Here is a 19,619-nt window from a genome sequence, read left to right as displayed (position 1 = left end):
TTTTTGTTGGGGTATTTTTGGGGAGTTTTTATTGGGTTTTTTTGCATCAGATTATAAAAACTTGTTGGATGAAAGTGTGTTGAATTCCAGTTGGCACCAAAAAAAAAAAAAAAAGCAAACCAAGAACTGTGATTTTTTTTTTTTTTTTTTTTTTTTGCTTTCATCCAGGGTCTTCCCCAGGTTCTGGTTCTTGGTTTTAGAAAACAGTATTTTTTCTGCAGGGGTTAGAATTAGTTCATTCAGCCTCTAGGCCTTTCTTTGCTCCACAGTGGTTTTTATCAGTTCCAGTCTGAGAGCACAGTGCCCTTTTCCTTGTGAAAAAAAATGTGAAGCTGTAGAGGGAGGGGAAGGAAAAATAAAGAGCAGCAATTTCCTCTCTGAAGTCATCACCTACAGAGTTGGTACCAATGGCATTTTAATAGATGAGGTACGCCCCAGCCAATATTGTGATAGAAATTCATTGTGTGGAGGATCAGGGAAGTTGGGAAATAAAAAGCCCAAAAAAGACACAAGAAAATAGTGGTTTGTGCTGGGAAGAAGGGGAAGGGCAAAATGTAATAAATGGGATAGTTAAATAGTCGGTGATATAATGGGGTCCTGTCAACCTTGTCTAAGAATTCCTGGATCCTAATAAAATAATTCAGAAATGTTGGGTATAAACCAGCTGTTCCTCATAAAGCTCTTGTCCAGCCAAATTGTAGTCAAGGGGTTTTTAGATGTTTGCTTGACTGTACGTTCAGTTTTTCTATTTGTTTTTAGAAAAGGGTTTGACTGATACGGGGTTGATTTCAGGAAATTAGGGTGACACATCAGTTTTGGGGCAACAGTTTGCCTTTCTATGTGGGTGCTTTGCTTCTGAGGAGAATAATAGATCGGGCTTCGACATCTGAGCAATTGCCTAACTTTATTATTTAGCTGTGCTGGTTTCTGTGTGTGAAATGTCCATTTTCCCACAGATTCAGCTTGTGGAGGCAGCTTTGGGGAAAGAAATTACTTCAGAGCTTTGAAGAAACAAAAGTGCAACTTTAACAAATTTCATCTTGGCCAAAAGCGTTTAATACCAAGAATATTGTAAATGCTTTCTGCTGGAATTGCTCCCTCTGGGCTGCTAATCTGGGAGCAATTCAGGCATTTGCTTCTGACCTTACCCCCTTCCTGGAGATCCGAGCGCTTTGCTCATGAGAGTGCGAGACAAGGGAAGGAGGGGCTGGCAGAGCTGTTGTTTTCCAAAGGAAATGAAGTAATGTCACTTTTGCTTGGAATTACAGCCTCTGCAACGTCTTCAGAAAAGGTGACTGATGCTCCTCAGAAGGGAAAAACAGCTGATGAAGAGGTCCTTGAAGGTGCCTTGAACGTTTGCATGCTTTGTTCTCTGCCAGCAGTGCAGGCTAGCTGTAGCTTTATGTGAGCTGGTAGTTGGTAATTTTATCTCTTTATCTGTTTGTTTTCTGATGGATGGCAAATACATCCCTTGGGATTAATTCACCAAGGTTACACCTGCAGGAGCAGGACGCAGAGCTGTGAAATCCCCAGGGCATGGGACAGGTGGCCCTTAGAGTCCCTACAAACTGTGGTGTGTGATGTGGTCCCACTTCATCTTATCTTGCATAATCTGCATGTTCATATTATTCTTTGAGAGGATCCTGGCAGAGAGGGACTCAGGCTGCACACCCAGGCACCTGCACGGGCCTGTTGGATGGGTTTCCACCTGCAGGGCCCTGTTCTTTCTGCACTGTTTGAAGTAATGGGAGTCTTTAAAAACCTTTCAGCCTCGGCAGGGATGTGCAGACAGTGCCAAAGCCAAGACTGGCCTCCTGCAAATGGCAGCTTTGGGAGCTCTCAGGAGTTTTTGGTATTTGCAGCAGGTCCTTGCTTCTGCTGGAGCAATGTGCTCCTTGGGACTGTTCCTGAGGCTGGGACTCACTGGGGAGAGCTTTTGTTCTGCTGGAGATAACCACACTGCTGTGCCCCCAGCCTATTTAAGTGATCAGCTGCCTTTTGTTGTTGTTATTTTCTCCTTTTTCTTCCCCCATATGGAAAGTTTCAGTGCTAGTGGAGCAAGGCGGTTTTATGTACTTGTTTTTTGGAACTAATAAAAACTTCCAATATTCTTCTCCTGAGCCCACGGCAGCCAGGCAGCACAGTGCAGCTCCTGGAGGAGGCTGAATGTGTGATGGTGCATCTGGGATGTTGGAGTTTGGATGTTTGGGTCTGTAGGTCCTCAATTTGCTGCAGTTCCACTAGGTGTAATTTGCATTTTCAATGAGCCCTTGGCCTTTTGATGCAAAGCCTTTGCACACCCCGTGACCTGTGCACCCTCTGCAGCTCATCACTCGTGAAGGCTCAGGAAAGGTTAACAGAACTGTTTATCCATTTTTTTGCTCAATTTTTTACTTCTTCCTGCCTTTCCTGTTCTTACCCAGCCACTCAGCCTATGGGGGAGAAAAAAAACACAACAGGTTTCCTTGCAATATTGGTTTGAATGTTCTGGAAAACAGGAATCATGAGTCATCGGTCCTAAATTAATGTTTGTGTGTGAGGCTGAAATGACATGCAAGAGATGGGTCACCTCTGGAGACAGGAAGAGTGTGGTAACATGCTCAGAACTCTCAAGGCTGCAGTTCAGCTCTTCCGTTTATAAAACTCTCATTGGGGAGCCTTGTAAACACCTCTGTGTACATTTGCCCCTCTCTGGAATTGAGGGATTCAGCCTGGGAACAGGTTTTAAAAACAAACACCCCTCTTCTGTGGCGCTTCCACTTCTAAAGTTTCTTTACGTGTCCTTGGGGTTTGCAGAGATCAGCAGTTTCAGGAGGAATTTGTTCAGCCAGGTTTCTTTTGCAAAGTGTAACGGCAAGCCACGGGGTTGAGTTGGATTTCTGGATTTTGAGGCTTGAGGGTCTCGTTCTGACCTACTTGTTTGCTTTAGGAAAAATGGATTTCTCTGCATCTCCTAGGAAATTTTTGTAAGTTGAAAGATTCTGGGGTTTCTTTTCTTTTTTTTTTCCCCTCCCTTCTTCCTTTCTACTTTTCCAAGACCCTGCCTTCCTCAAAATGAACAGGCTGTTGTAACTGGACCGTCATCTCCTCCATTCCAGCCACTCAGGCTGAGTACTCTCTTAATCTTGATTGGCAAAACCATCTGTGTAAATGTCCTCATCTGCACACCTGTGGAGCCAAAAGAGATTATTCCAGCCAGCCTTAACTGCCTCCCATGTTGAGGAGGTCTCTGAGGGTCCTCTACTGATTTCTGCCCAAATGAAGGGGTGTTTTGGCCAAGCAAGGTCTCTTTCACTAATTCAGTTCTCTCTTGATAGCTTTGCTCGGGTGCTGTGGACTATTTTTAGGCACTGCTGGCTTCGGCTTTCCTTTTTCTTTTTGACAGAACAAAAATAGAACAATATTTATGCACCATTTGGGTCCATCCTGAGGTGGTGGTGTTGTTTTTTGGGTTTTTTTTTTTTGGTGGTTTTGGTTTTGTTTGTTTGCTTGTTGTTTGTTTTCTAGAGCTTGATCTTTGTCATTTTGGTAATCAGCATTAACCTGAAGGGTGTTGATTTTATCAAGCCTCAGAATTTTAATTGCTTGATATTTTTTAGGAAGCCAAAAAAAAAAAAAAAAAAAAAAAAGCCCCAGAACCTACCTAGGTTAAAAACAAATATCCTAAGTCAGGATGAAATTCCTCCTTCAGTGGTTTAGAAAAATATTTCACCACTACAATTTCTTTCAAGAGCTTGACCCTGGATTGTTAATCTTAAAAATATGCAGTGCAGATGAGGTTTTTCTTTTCTAGAGAGGGAAGAAATGCCATGTTTCTCAAAAGACCTCCCTAGAATTAAGGGAAACAAAACCAAAACCCACAGTGGATGATAAATGGAGTACAGACTAATCTAGGAGTTACAAGAATTCCATGCCATCACAATCAGCTTTATTTTGTTAATTTGCCTTTTTATTTTCCCTTGCTGTCCCATTATTCTTGCTGCAGTTTGCTATCAGTCAATGTACACATGCTAATGAGTACTTTAGTTCTGTGTGAGAAGCTGCAGCCTTGGAAGTTAAAATGCTCCATATTTAGCCTCTGCTCTTGTGCCTTATACCCAGATTTCAGCTTGGGTGGGCCGAAACCCTCTGCTGAGCTTTTGGGACAATCCAGTTTCTGCTATCTCAGAAACTGCTGCTGAGGTGCCAGTTTTGTATCTGCTGCCACACTGACCTGTGGCTGGACCAGGTTGGATCCCTCTGGACAAAGAGCTCTGCCCAGCCTCCCAGCAGTGACGAGTCCAGCCTCTCAGGAGCAGAGATGGTCACTTGCTCAGGCCATTAAAGGAAATGAACAGGAGAATGCCACTTTGGATGCTGGAGCTGGGCTTTGAGGGTTCAGGTGGATTACAGCTGAAACTGCCTCGGCTGCTTTGAGGTGGTGGAGGGGCTGGGTGTGCCACTGGCTGGCCACATGCAGGGGAGAGAGAGAGTTCTGCATCCAAAATGCAGTTTGTGGTGGGTGGTTTCAACCATCCAGGGAAAACCAGGCAGCTCTTGGGCAGGCCAGGGTGCCCTCCCTGCTTGGCCTCTGGATGCTCTGCCATTGCTGCACGCTGTTGGCAGCACAAACCCGCTTTCATCTCTCCTGCTGCTCCTCTTTTGGTAATCTGCTCTTCCTAAATACACTTCCTATAATTATGGTTTTGCTCCCCAGCTCTGTGGAATGGGCAGCTCTCTTGAAACTGGAGGAGTAAGACAGGGGCTGCCTGCACTCCTGGACACAGGGGTGGGGGTGAACAGGGCGTGTGGGGTACCTGTGTGCCTCAAATGGAGAAAATGGAGCTGAAACCAGCCACGAGCAGACTGGCAGGAGGAGGGTGATCGGGAGAAAAAACAACAGGTTTAGAAGGCAGGGCATGAAATGGAGGAGAGCTGGCTACCTTGGCCTGGCTGTGCATTTGGGGGAAGGAAGATGCTGAGTTCCCAGTCCACCCTGGGAGGGGTCCAAGGAGAGAGATGTTGGGCACCTTGGGTAGGTCTGACCAGGGTCTGCAATCCCCAAAGACCTGCCTGCCACCTGGTCTTTGAAATGCTCTTCTTGGGGCTGACAAGGAGAGAGGTTTGAGCAATATTGTTTTGGTTTTTAATTAAAAATACCTGTGTTTCTGTAAATGCTTTTTTTTAGGGGGGTCAGTATTTGTTAAGGTTCTTGCTGATGGTGAAAATTGGAGGTGACTAATTTCTAGAGCATTTGATCTTCTATTGGCCAGGGCTAAGGCAGGAAGCAGCGCTTGTCACAGCATTTGCCACTGGCAGTTCCCAGATTTTACCCTGTTAAACTGCACGTAATTTCCATTCACATCTTACAAAAGGATGAGGGAAATTCTGTGTATTTATCAAGGAGTTTTCTTCTCCAGTTTTATTTTCTCAGTTTTGAGAACTGTTTTGCAGGACTGAGTTTCTGTGGAAAGTTGTGCTGGGTTTTTAGTAGCTTACGAAGCATAAATAATTTAACACCAGAATTGTGGTGTGGGATACCAGGGGGTGGCTTGATGCTCTTTCCTTTGTGTAAGGATGTCAGGGGAATACGGTACCTGGTGCCAAGCACTTGGCTATGAGAAGGTTGATGTATAACAGGGAAGAGTTAATTTCTAATTAAGGGGGAAACCTCAAGGGAAAGGGAAGAGAATTCCTATAACAGAACAGGTGGTAGAATTTCATCTCCTGCAGAAAACAGGCAACCAATAGAGAGGTAAAGAGGAGAGGTTAAAGCATTGCAGCTGCAATGGGAAAAGCTGTGTTTTCTGTTGAGTCTTAGGTTAGAAGGTGCCCTAAAAAAAAAAAAAACAAACAAAAAAACAGAAAAAAGAAACCTAAAAAAATAAATTTTTCTTCCCATCTACCTTGTGCCAGATCCCAGTTTGATTTTCTGTGTGCACCTGCAGCCCAGTTCAGGCTGAGAAAGATCTGAGTAGGCAAAGGTCTGCTGGAATGGAAACATTAGGAAATTAGAATTTTTATATTATACAGAATTATTTGGAGGATTGGTTTCAAGTTTTTTAATGTGCAAATGCAGATCTGAATATATATGAGGTATTGCACATCTATATTAACTGTTTCCACTATATTATTCCTTTTGGTAATGCTCAAGGCCTTGTTATAATGGGATTTATTGCAATACTTGTTCACATATTTATAGAAAAAGGGCATGTGTATAATTGTTCATTTCAAAATGAGGCATCAAATGGCAGTTGCACATTGGAGTGTAACAGAAATATGTATTTGAAGGTTTTTCTGTGGTTCATTGGGGTTTTTTTCTCCTCTACTTAGAGCCTGTGCAGCCCCTGCCTTTGTTCTCCTGGCTTGCTCACTCATTACTGTTTGCATCTCCAGTCAAATGCTGTGGTCATTCATCTCTGAAACCTTTAATGAGCTTATTGGGAAAGAACTATAAATATGTATCTTGTACTTCTCTTGTATCAGAGATGCGTCCTCAGGCCATGAATAATTAGGTTGGCCCACCTAAGCTAATTACAGACTGTCTCACTATTCAAAATACCCTCTGGGTAACATTGTTAGGACTCTCTTACCAGGTTAATGGCTTCTCTGTAGCCTGAATATTACGTTGGCCTTTACTACCTTGATCAAAAATGCACTGTATGGGACCTTTTCCCATGCCAGTTTGGGACCTGTTTTCTGCTAAAAGCATCATCTTTCCTCCTCCTTGAATGATGATCTCAGAGGGACAGGGCAAAGCTTGTCTTGATCAGGATTTTTGGAGTCCGTCCATCGGCTCAGCAGCGCAACTGTAAATGCTTCTGTGAGAGTCTGTTGAGTGGCAAGGTGGAAGACAGCATGTCCGAAGTGTCGCTGGTAAATCTGATTGTTTGTGCTTCTGCCATGATTACCTTTCAAATCTGTTCAGTGTTGTGTAGCAAACTTAACTCACCCCCTTATCTCCAGGAAAACAAATGTACCAGTTATTGCTGACTAGAAAGCGAGAGCTGAGCTGTGTGTTTTCAGTGGGCTTGCTGTGATTTTGTTTTGACAGATTGAGCTGTGTTTCACTTTGCTTTCATTTTTCACCCTGTCAGAAGAATTTTTAGTGCGTTTTTTTTTTCTCCCTTCCACAGCCTCTTGCTGTCTGTATGGATCAGTGCACTGAAGCAGTGACTCCCTCTCCTCTGCATTGCTGGTTTGCAGCTTCTCGTGCCACAGAGCCCTGAGCTGAACCTTCCCCATGGGAAGCTCGGGTCAAACCTTGGCCATCACAGTGGGCAGCATCTTCTGCCATGGGCAGGACGTGCAGAAGAGCTGGTAGGGGCAGGTGAGCCTCCAAGTGGGAATGTCTTAGGCAGTCTGAAAGTTTTCTTTATTTTTCACTCGACTTGTGCTGTGTTTCCTCTGACCCATCCTGAGGAGCAGCACGCCTTAGGCTGGATCACCTCCTGTGCTTGGGGTCAGCTGTGCACAGTCCCTCTGCCTGGGTGTGGAGAGGATGTAGGACAGTCTGTTCCCAGCTGCACAGAGTGGCTTGAAGATGTGTGCAAGGGTTTAGGGGTTCAACTTCCACTGCTGCCCTCAGCTGAGTGTCGCCCCTTCATGAGCCCCTCAGCAGTCACTGTGTTAATCTTGGGAAGCTTCATGCCCGTGTTCTGAAGTGTTGCGTGTTAGAAGAAAGCTGCTGTGTAATAACCGGAATAATTAGAAAATGGGAGGGTTCACACCAAACTCGCTTGCATACTGCCAGGCCTAAACTGAGCTGTGCTGAGAGGTTTGGTGGTGAGTGAGTGACTGAGTGACACCGAAGGCAGGGGAAGCTGAAGTCAGGTTTAACTGTGCCGTCTTCATGGCAGCAGTCTCTGAACAGCCTCTGTAACAGAGCCCTGGGAGAATGCACTGTGATCAGTGGTGTAAATCTCTTGGTGATGCTGCAGTCCCTGCCCTGGGGACCCTCTGCTCCAAGGGGAGCAGCACAGGAACACTGTGCTGCCAGCACTGCAGTGTGTGTGCTGCTGGAAAATGAGATGCCAGATCCCTCCTGCACTGAGGACAATCTGGGTGTCATAAGCACGTTAGACACATCTTGGTTTGTTCTTTTTATTAGCAAAGGCCTTGTGTTTGTGCAGGGCATGCACATGGAGCTTTCCCTGCCCGGGTTTGGGTCCCTGCCATGCTCTCCACAGCAGCAGGTATGGCTAGTTCCTGTGGGTCCATGCTGGGACTGCAGAGACACACTGCTCCCATGGCTCTCACTGCCTTGGCATGTATTCTCCAGGGGCCAGATACTGCTGCTCTGCCTGCAAGGAGCTGAAGTGATCGTGATCATGTATCAAATCCTTAAGTACTTTTTTCTTTTTTCTCTTCTGAGCTTGGATTTCTTTTTTTGGCTGCGGTTTCCCTTGTTTTATGGGCTGTATGTGCCATTCTTGCCTGCTTAATACTTCATTTCTTGAGAAGTTCAGTCGCAATGCAGTGATCAGCAGGTCTGGCTTTATTGTGAATTCTTCCAAATTCTCTTTCAGTGTCTAGCAGTGTACTTAGGACAAGCAGAGATTTATTTGCATAACTGGTCAAACAGAGGTTAGTGTGAAATAAAATACATGCATGTGCTTCTCTTGGCCTTCCCTGATGCAAGGTCAAGGCTGGCTTGTTTTTTCTGAGTCCTCCCATTGTCAGAACCTCTCAGGGATCTGGGCTCTGGTCCACTTGCTGTCAGTAGTAGTTTACTTTGCTTCTTAGTAAATTGTCCAAGTTTGCAAACCTCCCCCAAGGCTATCGAATGACAGAATCCCTCACGTGATGGGCCTGGTAGCAGAAAAAAAATCTGCTTTCTTGGAGTCCAAATATACAGCCCTTTTGATTATGTATGAGTGAAGTGTTCAAAGGATGCAAAACCTTTGAAGCTGGCTCAGCTGTCTGTTCTCCCCCCATTCTCCACCCTCCCTGGTGCTTTATCTTAGTGGTGGGGTGAGTTTGCCATTCACTGGATGAAACAGAGAGAGAGAATGATCTGGAGAAACCCAACCAGGGCTATACCAAGATAACATTTCTGGCTGTGGTGATCCTCGAGGCACAGCCTCTGCCAGATACTCTACTGGGGAAGTACTACTACAGTACTACTCTCTGGGGAAGTACTGCCATGCATTTGTCCTCTTTTGGGACTCTCCTGAAGCAATTACTGCTGCTGTTCCTTGAGATGAAACTGTGGAATGGGAGGACATGTGTTCTGACAACCTGTGGCCTTTCTTCATGGACAGAATGAAGCCTTGTAGCAAGGCAGTTCAGTGCCAAAGTGATACAGAGCTCTCTGGAGTGCTGTGGGCCAGTTCAGGTTTCACCTCAAGTCCTGACCCTGAGGTGAACCCAGGCAATTCCCCTCTCAGATATCCCTAAAACTCGAGGCCCAGTGTGTTGGTTACACCTGGATCTGCTGCATGAGGTGCTTTGGGCAGGGCCTGAGGACAGGCTGAAGGGAGTAACTCACCTCCTGGAAGGTCTCTCCCTTCAAAAGATGGATGATTATTGGCATGTGCCCCTCCTGCCCTTTCTGGTCCTCTCCTGCCCCCATAAGTAGTAACCAGAACTGTCCTCAAGCAGTGGGGTGGTGCTGGAGAAGGGACTTGCCAGCTACATGCAAGGGCCAGTGTTCACATCCTTTGCATTCAATGTGTCCACAGCTTTCCAGACCTGAATCCCTCTGAGTCATGATTGGAGAGATTTGCTACTGCAATTCTCTTCCCTGGCACTGGAGAGGGATCGGAGATGAAAGGAAGGTAGTGTTAACAGTGGAAAATGGCTTTTCCACTCCTTCCCTTTGAATGCAGAATGCTTCATTCTGCCTGGAGTATAGCTGCAGGTTACATTTAAAGCGTTTGTTGAAGCTGGAAGTGCTTAGACACGTAGCTTTAAAGAAATAAAGGCAGTGACTTGAGACAGTGAGATAGGAGACAGTGGCAGCAGGGTTGTAACTGACTTATTTATTGCAGCCTTGAGAGCAAGAAATATTACAGAGGACAAAATTCCTGTAATGTTTATATAAGACTGTAAGAAATTGATTACAGCTCAGGTATGTTTTGTTGCATGCTGCTGGGAGGAATCATAAAAGTCATGCAGCAAGGTTTTGAACATCATGTTATTGCTGGTCTGCTCAAAAGCCCCATTTGCCACAATGAAAACCTTTCATTTGTTCCTTTTGCTAATTTCAGCTGTGTTGGCTTCCAGCTTCTGTGAGTTGCTGCTTGCAGGATTCAGCTCTTTCAGGCTGCAGTCCTCTGGGGATGAATTGTTTCTTCTATTCGCAGCCATTTAAAACAAACAAACAAAAAGCCAGGATTTTGTGGAAGTGTTTCCCCACAGATGTGTTTTCCTTTAGTTATTACTTGTAAGTTATTATTTGTAATTTGTATAATTTCTCCTCTTCTGTCACACTAAGAGCTTTGGAAAGGCCTTCCTAATGTTCTCCCCAGCTTCTGCCACCTAATTCCATTCTCCCTCTGAACCATAGAGGACTGGAGGCACCAGCACATGGTGCCCAGCAGCAGCTCTGGGAGAGGGCAGCTTTCCTGCAGCCTTCTGCCCTGGTGGGACCAAGCCCTTCACTTGCATCGTTGTCCTGGAGGATGTTGGGGGTCCTCAGCAGTGGCTTGAACCCCTGGCCATCCCCTTCTTGCAGCTCCAGAGCGAGAATAAGTAATAGATCTTGTAAAGACTCATTTGGGGTTTGGCATTTATGATGCTTTACAGCCAGAAATTCATCTCTCCTCTCGCTGTCCTTCCACTTGCTCAAGGCAGTGTGTAATAAATCTCAGTGTCTCTGAGCATCCATAAGCCTCTGCTGCTAAATGAAGTTACTTTCACCTGCTTACGTTCCAATATTCTTTCAGGGAATGTGCATTAAATTGTTTTTCAGGTGGATCCCCTCTAAATAAATGGCATCTTGTGTCCCTTCAGGAACTGCAAGGAGCAGTAGAATGAAAGCCATAAAAATAAAACACGTGCGTTGCTGGTGGCCAGCAAGACTGAAGACTAAAACTGACAATAAAAGAGACACAGGAGTGCTGTCTTCCTGCCTGCCACCTCACAAGGTCCGTGGTCTCTGCAGGCCTGATGGAAGGTGTGGAAGAGCAGGCTGGGTTGCTCATGGTAATGCTGAGTGATTTGGGGCAGGGATTTCCAAGCAGTTACCCTGGATTTGAGTTCATCCCTGAAAACTCACTGCACACAGTGCCTGGCCTTCATTTTTGTTGATAACTTGGAGCTGACTGTAGATGCTGGTTTAGCCTTTTCTTGGCAGAGGTTTGTGTGCAGAACAGACAAGGTGGTTTGAGGTTATGGAGCCCACCTGCTGTTCGAGATGAAGGAGGGTGTGTGGGGGCTGAGCGTGCTGACAGACTGTTTCAGCACAGGTAAAACGGGTTAGGTCCAAACTTGTTAGTCAACAGCTGAGTTCATGTGTTGCTGCAGCTGTTCTCAGCACACCTCTGCCTATGTCCTCATGTTACTTCAAGGAGAAGAGTCTGGTAAGCTGGACACAGGATTGCTGAGCTGCACAAAAAGAGCTCTAAAATTGTTAACCTGCTAATTTTAAGTCATTGCGTTACTCATCACTGGCATCAATGAAAGCAGCACTTGCCACTTATTTTCTGGCATATGCCTATGATTGAGCTGCAGAGAGAGGGATTTAAATTGTCATTTCTAGCTTCACTGATGATCTGACACTCTCTGAGCAGTCATCCCACCAGATCTCAGAAGATGGAAGTGCAAACCCCACTCAGTCTGTTTGAACCGAGAAGGGAAGTCAATGGAAGCACATCTGAAATAGCTGCAACCATGAGGAGAGGATTCAATAAGGCCCTCAGACAAAAGGATTCAGTTGTGTTTATTTTGACATTAAAAGAATGGGGTTGAATGAGAACGTGTGGCATTGTTTTCAGTGTGTCTGGCATTTTGAGGTGTAGTTTTGTGTGAAAATCAGGTCCAGACTCTGGTTTCAGAATCTTAAATACGATACTTTACTTGAAATTTCTCAAACAGTAGAGCTGGTGCCTTTGGGAGGACTGAGATGTTCATAAATGATTGTCTATGAAGCTGGATTTCATTTTGATACATGAAAAAGAGTCTTGATATTTTTTACTATTATTTTTGCTTTTATTATTATTTTACTGTTAAGTGCTGAGTATCTTTGGGCCTTCACTGACTAGAGGGAACTGTAAGACATTCAGTACATTTGATACTTCCTGTGTTCAAGATCCAAGCATGGATTTGAGTGCCTGGGTTCTCTAGTAAGGATCTTGATTCATGTAATGTAAAGTTAGAACAACAAAATTGGATTCAGATGCTCCCTTTTTTTTTTTTTTTTCTTTTTTTTGTCCCTGTTGCAGTTCTAAGCCAAATGATTTACTGGGGAATATAGCTGAACTGCTTGTTTTATCTCATAAAACAAACATGTCTTTGTTGCTCTTTTGGACTGATGTTTTCCTTAGCTTGCATTTGTGGCTTTGCTATACCCTTCCTTCCCTCTTGGTCTTTTTAATTTTTCTCACACCATGCACAGATCTTGAGTTCGGCCTTCTCTGCTGGCTGATGAAATTATCTTTGCCATGACATAGGAGTCTGCTGCCTAGGCAGTGGAGATACACTGATAAACCCATTGCTTTTGTGTTAGAATTGGTGTTTTGTTTTGATACAGTATGTATCATTTCCCATTTGAAACCGCTGTTATTGTATGCTTGGAAAAACCCTCTTACTTGGCATTGGCAGAGGAAGCAGAGTTTAAAAAGAAAAATAAAAAAAACCCTTTAATTTAATAAGCAGTATTTCAGGGTTCCTTTTGTTACGTGCTACCTTTTGAACTCTGTAAGGCAGCATGCAGATCTAATCCACAATAGCGTCACTGCGTTGGGCTGCACAAGTAAACACTTTAAATGGGAGGAAGCACCTGCGCATCGCTATTGTCTCTCGTCTCCCATTAGCAAAAGTCTCCAGGCTGACTCTGCTCCAGCCAAAGCTCCAGGCAGTGTGAATCCACAGGCAGAGAGCAAACCTCCTTGCCCTGGGCTGGAGCAGTGGGAGCACCTCGGGGGACAGCTGGCCATGGAGGGGAGCGTGGGGCTGCGCGTGGACACCCGCACACGGGGCGGGTACCGGGCACTCGCCCATCGCCTCGGCAGCCTGGGATGCAGGGATCACAGGAGCCAGCAAGGTGGGTCTGAGCAAGGCATGCTCTGCCTGGGGCTGCTGTGGGGCTGGGGAGGCTGATGAACCTTGAGAGCCACAGTGCTCTCATCATAATTAATGCTCTGGAGTTATCGCTCTGTCATCCCACTCATTGGGTCTGTGTAACCGAGTGCTTGACTTGATTGCTTTGCCATGGAGTTTGTGTTTTTACACCGTTCCTTATTGAGGAGCTGGTGAAGTGTGTTATGGGCACTGATATAACCTGTAGCAAGTTTACAACACAAGGTCTAAAGCCGAAAAAGCTGGTTTGAATAGAAGAGTGCCAAAGGCTAAAATCTCTTTAATTTACCCAAGACAGGTCGGGAAGTGACTTATCATGACCCAAAAGTATCTGCAAACAGAAGTGCTGGTATAAAACTTCTTTTGAGCTAGAAAACCAAAACATTATTGATTTGAAGCTAAATTTGGGTAAATTCAACTTACAAAATACTAAGATGGGTTTTCTGTTTCCATTGCTGTGTTAATGTTGTGGTCTGTGCCTAGTGAGAAATAGTGGGGAAACACAGAAATCACCAGATAAAATGCTTAGTGTGATATAGGAAATCTTGTTAGAGTAGCATCACTTTGGGATTTTTAGGTTTTCAGTCTCTATGAGACATTTTATGGTGGTATAGTACTTGGGGAGCTGGAACTACATCTTCGTTTATTGAGTGTTCATTTACTGAAGTTTGAGACGCCTTTGATGAGATGTTAGTAATTATTTTATTAATCCTTCTAACATCAGTTTCCACTTAGGAGAAATTGTCTTTGTGCCCTCTAGTGGAAAAACTTTTTATTTGAAAGCTTCTAAATTGGGTGAAATTTTTGCAAAGAAAGGTGGAATGTGTGAGAGAAGACATAGAGGGGCAGAACAAGGCTGCAGAGATGAAGGGTTGCAAGAGGTGGACGTGCTCTGTGCTTCCTCTGCTTCAGTCCTCCCAACACTCTAACGGTGATGACATGCACAGACTTTGTCAAATAGAGAAGATATTATCCAATATTCACATCAGCTGGATTTGGTGAAATTATTCTAGGTGTAATTATGGGGAAAACCCGGTCTCAGCAAGCTCTGAACACTGGTCAGTCATTGATGATTGCCATCGATGTTCCCCAGGGATGCGGTGGAGAGGGAAGAGCAAAGCAAAGCCCACTCTGGACCTTTAAAGGGAGGAGAAGGAAAGGCCCAGAAAATGAAAGATCAAGGAATATGGAAACTGGTTCCTCAAAAAAGTTCCAGAGCACTTTGTTCACAGCAAAGAGGAGGATGGGATCCAAAAAAAAAAAAGGTTACTTAAAAACAAATGGGTAAATCTATCCAACTTCCCTCTCCAATGGGGTAACTCATTAATGTGTGAGAAGGGCTGCTGATGTGACTAAGGCTTTTGAGCAGGATTTGGATCATCTTGGTGAACAGCAGAACCAGCAGGGCACCAGTGTGATGAGGAATAGGGAAGAGAAGGGTGCAGAGGTGACTCTGAGGGAGCAGGAGCTGGATGACCGAGTGCAGCAGCCAGGGTGGTACTGGATGGTTCATGGCCAGCCCAAACAAACCAACACCGTCCTGAGGTTTGAGGAAAAGGCTCAAATCTCTCTCTGAGTCATCCTTACAGAAGCTCTGTGCATAAGGCAGGGCTGGTAATCCCTTCCTTCTGCGCCAAGGGGAGCTGGGCAGTGCAGGGCAGGAGGAGAATGGTCACAGCTGCAGGTCTGGAGATGAACCACTGAGGAGGGAGGCTCGGCAAATGAGGCTGGAGAGGGAAGGCTGAAGGGGCTGTATTTGGAAATAGAAGCCTGAGTGCAGGCAACACATTTTCTGTTGCATAAAAGATTTTTGTAAAAAGGATGATCATTAGCTCGTAGTTCCCACTGGAGAAAAATACCTTGATTTGCCAGAAAAAAATATTCAAGGTGCAGATTGGGGAAGAGTTTCTCACTAGGAGGTAATGAAGCAAGAGCAAAAGAAATTGTGAATCTTCTTGACTGGAGGATTTGCAGAGCAGTTAAAGCAGTGCCTCTTGCTGATGGTGTGATTTCTCCCCCTCTGTTGCCTTCTGTCCATCCACCCACTACACAGGGTCTATTTCACTCATTAACCCTCCAAGCTGGACTTTTTATTTCTGTTGCTAGAGTTGGTTTCAGGGGCCAGGGGTCAAAACCAGTAGCAGTGTAGTAGGCTATTGCATGGCTTTGGGATATAAATTCTGCTCTCAGTGCAGTCATGAAAACTTCAAGCACGGATGTAGATCACAAGAAGCTGCTGCTGTCCCATATATCTTCCCTTCTCTGTTTCTTCCTGGAGCTGCTCATTTGGGATGCTATGAGAGCAACAGATGTGACCGTGATGGAGTCCCCACACCCCCTCCCATCACTGTCATCCTCCCTTTCCTCGTACTGGGCTGTCATTCTTGTTTATTTTGGTTTGAATTACAATTGCAAAAGCTCTTGCAGCGTTGTTTATGTGCTGTGTGTCGTGAGTCACTGTTTGTGTTTGCTGCCGTTCGCGTTGCCGATCCTCTCCCCGTCTCACGCTTGCAGCCACAGTTCCCCTCCCAGTATCCTGGAGCCTCTTCTATTCTGAGTTTACAATGCTCAGCACTCCTGTGAGTGCAAGGAAAAGCAAGCTGTCAGGGAAGATCCAGGATTAGCCTTTTTTTTTTTTTTTTCCCCTCCCTTTGTTTTAGCTTTCTTCTCTCGTTTTGTAAGGGTCCTTGTTCAAATCAAAAGATTCCTTGGAGATTCCTTCCCTGAGATCTCTGTGCTCAATTAGTCTCTTATCATATTTCTACCAGGCAGTGAGATCAATACTGCGTTTTCTGGCTTGCAGATTTCAGGAATGAGGGAGAAATCATGTTAAAAAGACCTTTTTTGAAGTTACTGAGATGCTCATGTGCAATTCCAGCACCTGCTGTCACAGTGGAGGTGTTAATTCCCTGCACGTGCATTGTCACTGGGGTGGAGACGTTGGCATCCTGCACAAGATCATAACTTTGGACCAACAGGGGCTGACCACAGTGGCCTCTGAGAGGGGCTGTGGGTGCTCTGGGTGGATGGGGAAGAGACTCTCCATGCCCTCATGACCTTGGGTGATCCCTTGTGCTTCTTCTTCTTGCTCCTGGTAAAGTGCCATCATTGCTAGCCAAGAAAATCCTACAGCTCCGTGCCTGTGAAATCTGAATGGTAATGGCTCACAAGTCACTCTGTGGATTTATCATGGAGAAACAGACAATTTCTTCGTGTCAGCTTAATGGAGCTTCAGCTCACAGAGCTCCATGTAGGAGAATTAACGATGAGTCCCGTTCCCAGGTTGTCCAGAAGCTCAGCAAATGTTTGGTTGTGAATCTGCTGTAAAACAGCTGCAAGCTTCCCGTGCCTCAATTAGCAGCCTTGATAGAGAGCAGGCAGGTTTTCAGGTAAAAAAATGTCCATTTTGACTCTTTAAGTGCTCTCAGGTGGCCCATGGAATGTAAATGTTTTACTCTATTTGTAATGCAAAACCTTTTAATTATCTCCAATTCATAAATCCCTAGTTTGGTACTTCACTGCTTGGAAGAAAATGCTCATCTCTTAGTGGGTAGTAATCAGTGTCAGAGGAAATGGGGAATAGATGGTGTGTTTTAAATGGTGTCAGTTCCAGCAACGGGAATGTATAATTTAAGTCACTTACATTTAATCATCCTTTAAACACTGAATTCCAGCCTCTGTCTCCCAGGAAGCTGACAGCTTTTTAATGCCACTATGGCAACACTTGAAAGTTCCTTAAACTGCTCTAGGCTGTGATGTGGCTCTGTACCATGTGCATTGGTGCATCCAGGGCCTGGATGCAGCTGGCTGCAGGGGTTGCTTGGGCTCTGCTTTACCCCCTCCCAGCCCCAATTTTGGAACTGTCAACTGTTTTACCTTTTTACGGAGCTGTAACATCTGTTGTAAGTGCCACAGCAAATGTAACAGCTGCTGAGGGTGGGATTATGGATCTGTGTCTGTGTATAACAGCTAAACATATTCTAGCAATTCAGCAGGTTGAAACATTAACCAGATCAAGCTGCGTTCATCATGCTCCGGGTCTGTGTGGTGGGGATGTTTCTTGATGGAGTGAAACTGTGCCTGGAAGGGTGAGGCTTTGACCTCATGCATTTCAGCCAGGAAACGGGGCAATGTGGGATGCAGCAGGACCCGACCCTGCCTGGGGAGCAGAGCAGCAGTGCCCTCGGTGCTTGTGGGACCCCACCAGTTGTGACCACTGGGTGTGGGGCTGGTGACATGCAAACAGGACACTTGCTATTCACTTCAGTGGCAAGGTGCATGGTCTCAACCTGCACGTGTATATGCATATATAAATACATGTGCACGTAGACAAGGACAATTGCAGGCACTTTTAAAAAGCGGCTGAGAAGTCCTGCTCGGGATCTGATGTGGGATTCTGTCCCCTAGCTGACTCCCCTCCACCTGCTCCCTCGTCCCTGCTCCCAGGGACAGACTGGCTGCAGATAAAATAATTTAATGCAATTCTTGCTCCCAGCAACTGGTTGATGGCATTAATGGGGTGAGTGGAATTTCACCCATATAAAAATTAAATCTGGGCTGCTGGGGAGTGAGCCCCACAGCAGGGCTTAGGAGCAAAGGGTCACTGAGTCGAGAATCGGTCACCTTTATTCGCAATTGCCCCTTGAGCTGGCATTAGAGCTGACTGACCATCCACGTGGGCAATAGGTGGCTTTTGTTGTGCCCAGAGGCCAAATGGCATAGTCTTAAATTAGAAGCTGCCACTTCTGCTTAGAATAAAACTTGCTTTTCCCTGCGCGTATGAAAATTGGGAGCGTTTCGAGCCCGCTGCGCCCGGCGGAACGCGCGCCGGATTTGCAAAGGAGCCCATTAGTGCTCGTGGAGGCTGAGAGCAGCGGGAAGGAACATCCTAATGAGGCAGGGTGAGGAGGTGACGTGAGGACACCGAGTGCTGGCAGGACACGGGGACACGGAGCGCTCGGAGCCACCTTCTGCTCCGGGGAGAGCCCGGCTGTCGCTGCAGGAGCGGCAAACGCGGGGAGCGGGCGGCTCGGCGCTGCTGTCGCCCAGGGGAGGAGGAGGAGGAGGTTTCCAATCCGCCTCTCCCAGAGTGTCCTGCAGCGTTGGAGGTGGTTCAAATGTGGATCAGGAGATGGTGGAGGAGCTTCTGTCCTTCCCTGCCCGCAGCCACCAAGTGAATCAGCCACAGAGGAGGGAGGAGCTGCTGCTGACCTCGTTTCTCTGGGGCTCAGGGGTCTCAGGTCAAACAGGGTAGGAGGGTGGCAAGTTCAGCCTGGGCTGTGGAAAGGATTCTGCTCCCATGTGATAGCCCAGGAAATGGGTGGGAGAACAGCAAATGGGTGCCAGCCGTGGTCTGAGTCCAGCAGAGCCCCATGGGAGGGGCACTGGCTTCACTCAGGCTGCACCTCCTGGGAGCTTGGGCAGAACTGGCCCCTCTGACTTCCAAAAAACCTCTTAAAACCCACAGACTCAGACCAGCCCTGGTGTGGGCCGGCCTGGGGCTCCCCTGTGGTGGGACTCGTTCCTGGCAGTGCTGCCATGCCACATCTCCCTTTCCCCACACCAAAGCCATCCTGGATGAGGACAAGAGACCCTCTGTGACCCTCTGTGGAGCCATGGGAATGACCCATGTCCATCAGAGCACATCTGAGGTTTCTGTCTTGAGGGACCTGCTAGAGGTGTGGTGGAAAATCTGGTGGAGGGGCACAGGGATTTATTTTTTATTAGCATTCCTTAATTTTATTAGAGCATCTCTTCCTGGAGTGGCTCAGAGTTGGCCGGTGCAACCAGGCTGTGCTGCATTGGTTTTCAGTGACAGTTTCATCTCAAAAATTGGGGGATCTGGAGGGTTTCGGGGAGAAGATCTTACAGTGGAACATGGAGCCTTTTGTCTGTGCCTTTAGAGCTCTCCGGGTTATATTTAATTTTTAATTTTATTATTTGAAAGATAGAGCACTCTGTAGTGACAGGAGGAACTAAAGGTATAATTGGGAGTTTGTTCTCTTCATGTCACCTTGCTTCACATCGTTGAAGGAGTGGTAGAAAGCACATAATTTCCTTGAATTTATTCACTGCTCAGAATTAACTCACAGCATAAATTTCTGGGGGGAAAAAACCCAAGCAAACAACTTAGATGTTAATGTAATTTGTGAGATAAGCTCAAAAAAATAAAAAAAAGGCATTTAGCCTTACTTAGTGCCCACTCCCCCTGAGATTTAAAGCAACAGTAACTGTTGACGGGTTCTTTGCTCTAGGATTTTTCCAGTTTTGTAGTGTAAAGGCTCATTTTTCTTGTTTCCTGAGCAAAAAGATGATCTAAAAGTCTTTTCCTTAATAAAAGTGCATGTTTCTTCTTTATCGCATGACTCCAGGAGCTGAGGTTTTTTAGGAAAGCCATC

General features: G+C 45.9%; 1 protein-coding gene across 28 annotated transcripts in view; it reads left to right on the top strand.

The window, feature by feature from the left end:
• The window catches only part of MAGI1 (membrane associated guanylate kinase, WW and PDZ domain containing 1), a 342,718-nt gene that overhangs the window by 32,939 nt on the left and 290,160 nt on the right, over positions 1 to 19,619 (top strand). Inside the window, exon 1 of one of the 28 annotated variants that reach the window (XM_066195798.1) lies at positions 12,964 to 13,186. The exons of the other annotated variants lie outside the window; for them this stretch is intronic. Coding sequence (XP_066051895.1) covers positions 13,078 to 13,186 — 109 coding nt within the window. The 5' untranslated portion in view covers positions 12,964 to 13,077. Of the gene's footprint in view, positions 1 to 12,963; positions 13,187 to 19,619 lie in introns of those variants that run through there. 28 annotated transcript variants of the gene reach the window in all.

The sequence above is a fragment of the Chamaea fasciata genome, unplaced genomic scaffold, assembly GCF_029207755.1.
Source record: "Chamaea fasciata isolate MVZ Bird 193981 ecotype frontalis unplaced genomic scaffold, bChaFas1.0.hap1 SCAF_13, whole genome shotgun sequence".
Lineage (NCBI taxonomy): Eukaryota > Metazoa > Chordata > Aves > Passeriformes > Sylviidae > Chamaea > Chamaea fasciata.
The sequence above is the reverse complement of the archived record's forward strand: the minus strand, read 5'-3'. Positions and strand labels throughout refer to the sequence as shown.